General features: G+C 45.2%; 1 protein-coding gene across 1 annotated transcript; it reads right to left on the reverse strand.

Moving 5' to 3' along the window:
• Window positions 1-689: 689 nt before the first annotated feature.
• On the reverse strand, window positions 690-3,886 carry LOC123409629 (zinc finger protein ZOP1). The gene is made up of 5 exons (XM_045102488.1): window positions 3,709-3,886; window positions 2,891-3,091; window positions 2,603-2,684; window positions 1,499-1,594; window positions 690-1,387 (listed from the first exon to the last, which is right to left on the reverse strand). Exons 1-5 carry the CDS (start codon window positions 3,715-3,717, stop codon window positions 1,041-1,043), a joined length of 735 nt encoding a protein of 244 aa, XP_044958423.1. The 5' UTR covers window positions 3,718-3,886; the 3' UTR covers window positions 690-1,040.
• Window positions 3,887-4,617: the final 731 nt, after the last annotated feature.

The following is a 4,617-nucleotide window of genomic DNA, read 5'->3' on the forward strand; positions in this document are numbered from 1 at the left end:
ACATTAATGGCGGTGTGGTGTTCATGGCGAGGGAGAGAAAAAGGGGATCGACTAAAGGAGAACGAAGAAGAGAAAAGGAAAGAAAACGAGTGGTGGAGAATGTTCTCGTGAGAAGATAAGGCTTAAAAGGAGAGTGGGCCCAGAAAAAAAAAAGGTTAATCTGATGGGTTCGATATATATGAATCTGACGCATAGGCTGCGTCTGACGAAACGTTCAGCCGGCGTGTTTATTGTAAACATTTCCTTTTACAAATCAGGATCATATCTCGATCAAGTTTCGTAAAAAGATGTAAAAAAGTTTCTTTTACAAACCAGGATCAGATGTCGATCAACTTTCGTAAAAAGAGTATAAAAAAGTTGCAGCGGCGGTGCACAGCCGGTTGACTCCTTCACTCTGGTTGGCACAGTCGCGTACGGTGGCCGTTGCTCTCGCTCTCTCCCGATCCACAGGCCAAACCGGTGAACCTGCCTGCTTGGTGCCCCGAAAGTAGCTTGGACCGTCAAAGCAAAGGACGAGAGGAGGGGAGGGCACCCAAGGACCAAGCTTTGCCGTTCCCACACAACGTTCCTTCTTAGCTGACTCGGGACCGTCTGCTGCAGAGTTCTCCGCAGGCCCCTCGTATGCATGCCAGGAGCTCATCACAAAAGAGAGGGAGAATAACGGGACATGACACAAAACAATCACAACATAAATGAAACGATGATGTATACTTAGATGGCACACAATCTATCTCAAGCGGCGCTCGCATTGGCTACAGTTCTCGGCATTATATCATGTGCAATCCAATCCACTGGGAAGAAACAACAAGAGAGATGATAATGGATGAGCTGTCCATTTACATGTTTTGCGCAAAGGCCGATTTAGGAACTTTTGACGAGGTATTGTACAATGCATACATGTGTCACTGACGCTGAAGAGCAGCTCGGGGCTCGGCGCTAGTCTTCCCCGTTTTTCTTTCAGAACAATATCATCCATTGGCATTACCACGGTTTTGGCGCAACTGGGCGCACCACCCATTGAGCTTGGGAGCATTGGCGCCTCAGTAAGTCTTGTATAATCCCATGAGAGGCTTCTCCCTGTCCTCCACTCTTTTCCTCGCTGCTTCCCGTGCTCTGAGTGCCGCCTCCTCCTCCTTGGAAACCACCTTGGGCTTCTTGGTGTCCTCTCTTTTTCGCTTGTTAGCGGCAAGGGCTGACGGAGCGCCCTTCACAGGTCTCATCGGGTTCAGTTGTTTCGTGACAACCACACCTGGGGCTGGCCCTCCTTTAATACCAGGGACAGGCCCGCTTCCACCAGTCGGTTTTGGTTGTGAGGTCGAGGATTGGGCAACATTAGTTTCTGAGGTTTCCGCCCACTTGTATGCCTCTTCCTGGGTGACCCATTTGCCTGCTCAGCAGAAAAAAGACATCAATATCAATTATAATGAATAACCACTCTATATGGTATGGCAGGAACGAATTCGAAATCCAGATATGTGTGTCTGGTTAATGTGAGTACCTAATCCGTCGGAATAATAGAAACCAGAGTTCGAGTCGTAGTAAAGTCCAGTAGACTTATCATAATAATATCCTGAAGTTGAGTCAAATACCCATCCTGCACAGACCATATTTCAAACGTGTTAAACGCAGAAAAGACATTCAGTGTAAAAAAAAGACATTCAAAGTAACATCAATACATTGTCTTAGTGCCAAGCATTATCAAATGGTACATCAGTCTATGCAGAGTATACTTCATAATTTATACTAGGGATATTCCAGACACAAGGTTCATATTGGAATGGTATTACTAACCATAAGTCCATACCTAAAAAAGCGTGCGACTAGGTTCTAGGCAATAGCAAAACGCCTAGCACTTAATCTGCACATAATTGCGCATAAGTGTGCGCTCTGGTCAGGAAAGCGCAAGGCGGTGGAAAATGCACAATTAACGCCTAGCGCTTTTTAAAACTATATGTTACTAACATATAGTCTTTGCTATCCAGTACAATAGAAAAAATATGTGGTTCCTGGTAGAACTAGAGTTCATATATTAGCCAGGCCAGATACCGTGGACAGAAAAATATGAACACTAAATTGTTGGACAAGAGGGCAATTTACTGACGTACAGTTCCTGAAAGACCTAACAGCTTTCAGCTAACTCAGTGTTGTCTGTCTTGAGACATTTTGTTGCCCGTATTTCTTTCCTATCATATAAGAATTTGTTGACATGGTATTTTCCTCGAGTAGGAGCATTTGGCTTACAGGAATAAAAGCAAGCCGGATATAATTTTGAACCAACAAAAAGATATATTTCAATGGGTGATTTAACCATAAGAAATAAGTGGAGCTTGGAAAACTGACGATACATAACAGGTTATTTCTTGATTCAGCAATCACACTCTCCTGCTGTGATGTGGCCATCTGGCTCGGAACTAAGCAAGTGAACAACTAGAATCAGGAGGAGAAATGTCAGCAAGGTAATGGAAGTTCAAGGGTAAACAAAGGAGAACCTAATAATAGACCGAGATCTAATTTGTGCTATACAAACAAAAAAATGGCCATGCACACAATTGGGAAATAAAGGATGCAGTGCATTATGCATTTAGGTATTAAAGAACCAAACCTTCTCCAGGTGCTGCAGAACTGTCACCATCGGTGTTTCTCTGGTTATTCTCCAAATCTTTTTGGTAACTCTTTTTAGCTTTCTGCAAGGTAAAAAATATATGTAATCAGGAATGCTGCCTCCATAACTCAGGAAAAAATGCAACAAAAGATGATGTAGATCTAGAAAGACAAGCCTGCATGTTGTAAGGATGTAGCACCATTTCCATTTACAAATCTAGTTTAGTGAGATATGACTTTGACTGATGGATAGCAAAACACAGAAAAACACGGCATATTAAGGACTTACAGCCTCTATCAGCTGGAGGGCTTTAGCTGCTTGCTGCTGCTCCTTTTCCTTAGCAGCGCCATCCTTTTGCATCGTAGACAATCTTTGGGTGACATTGTCCTTGTGGCGTTTGCCGAGTTCATGTGTCCTGATGCTGAACGGATTGTTAGATATAAAGATTTTGCACAAGTCGCACCATTTGTTTCCTTGGCTCACCCAATACTGAAAAACAAGAGAGGAGAAGTTATTAGTCCACAAACTTAACATGAAGAACTGGACGTCCAAGACCATAACAGAGCTTCTACACAACAGCCTGTAGAATATTGCAGATTATTTTTCGAAGGCAGAAGGAACTCTTCACTATTTTCTACCAAAAGACGAACATCACATGATATCGGCACGACCCCGGGATGCATTGGCACTCCCGACCCACTAACCTCAACTTGAACTTGCTACAAATTCCCCAGTCTTAACCTAGGACGCGTTAAGTGCCACCATGGGCCTAACAATCTGTAATTCGGAATCCCCAAGCTACACTTTCCAACCACTCCGCCGCATTGGACCGTACAAGGCATGCACAAGCAAGCGAACCTAACCCTAATTCCGCTTATTCGGAGTCTAACCCTAACTTTCCCAGACCCACGAACCCGGAACCAGAGCACGGGAGGCCCCGGGTCATCATCAGCCGCTAGCCAGCCAAAGTAAAAAAAAAAAAATCGATTCCAAGAAGGCGGCCGCGGTAACAATCGCGAGATGCGCCGGGTAACGCCCCAAATCTGTGCGCGTGAATCGATCGCGCAGCCGCGGATGGGTAAACGCGCGGCCTCGAAGGGGAGTACCTCAGTCATGGCGGGCGGAGGCTCCGCGCGGATGCGTCGTGGGGCTTCGCCTCCTGGGGCGGCGGATCACCGGAGCGGACGAGTTGGGGTTTGATTTCGGCGTGGGGTCGGCGGAGCGGGGCGGTCGGGGAGGGGGAGGCGCTCGAGAGGTTATTCCTGCGGGCCGGTTCGGCTTTAGACTTCAGAGTTCAGTTCGGAGTTCAGAGTGATGCTTGTGTGGGACGAAACCGGAGCGGACACGGGCAACACTGCTTAGGCCCTGTTTGGAACCACCAGATTATATAATCTGGTTTTTATAATTTATTGTATTTTCAAACAGGACAGTTTATATTGTAGATTTTATAAACTAGATGATCAGATTATTATAATCTCATAATCTGCTCTACCCCAGCTAAAATGAGATTATGGATTACAAATGACGTGTTACCTTTATAAACTTCAAGAGAATTACGCAGTGCCACCGTCACTTTCCTATTTTTCCTTGTAAACAGAGGGCAAACATGTCATTGTATAATTTAAAAGCTGGTTTATAGTTTATATAATCTGGCCTCCAAACATGCCCATCTGGATTATTTTTATAAACCAGATTATATAATCTATGTTCATAATCCAGATTATCATAATCTATTATGGTTCCAAACAGGGCCTTAGAGAATGTGCATTAGAGCAACTCCAACACGCCGACCCAAACGGACGGTGAATTTGTCCGCTTTTTATCCGTTTGGGTCGGCCGCCCGTCCGGCGTCCGGCCTATTTTAGATTTGAGTTGATAGTCCGTCCAACGCGTCGACCCATTTCATGTCCGCAATCAACATTTAAATAAAAAGATCCGCAGCCGATCATGCGAGCGGTCATGTCTCGTGCCGACACCATGCCCGCGTCGGCATACAATGCCGGTTTCAAAAAAAA

This window comes from Hordeum vulgare, chromosome 7H, assembly GCF_904849725.1.
Source record: "Hordeum vulgare subsp. vulgare chromosome 7H, MorexV3_pseudomolecules_assembly, whole genome shotgun sequence".
Classification (NCBI taxonomy): domain Eukaryota; kingdom Viridiplantae; phylum Streptophyta; class Magnoliopsida; order Poales; family Poaceae; genus Hordeum; species Hordeum vulgare.

Excerpts from the sequence above, each read along its gene's own strand:
- LOC123409629 (XM_045102488.1), bottom strand. Across the intron at positions 1,595-2,602 it reads TTCTGCAGCACCTGGAGAAG|GATGGGTATTTGACTCAACT; the intron begins GTTTGGTTCTTT and ends TGGTCTGTGCAG. Across the intron at positions 1,388-1,498 it reads CTATTATTCCGACGGATTAG|GCAAATGGGTCACCCAGGAA; the intron begins GTACTCACATTA and ends TCTGCTGAGCAG.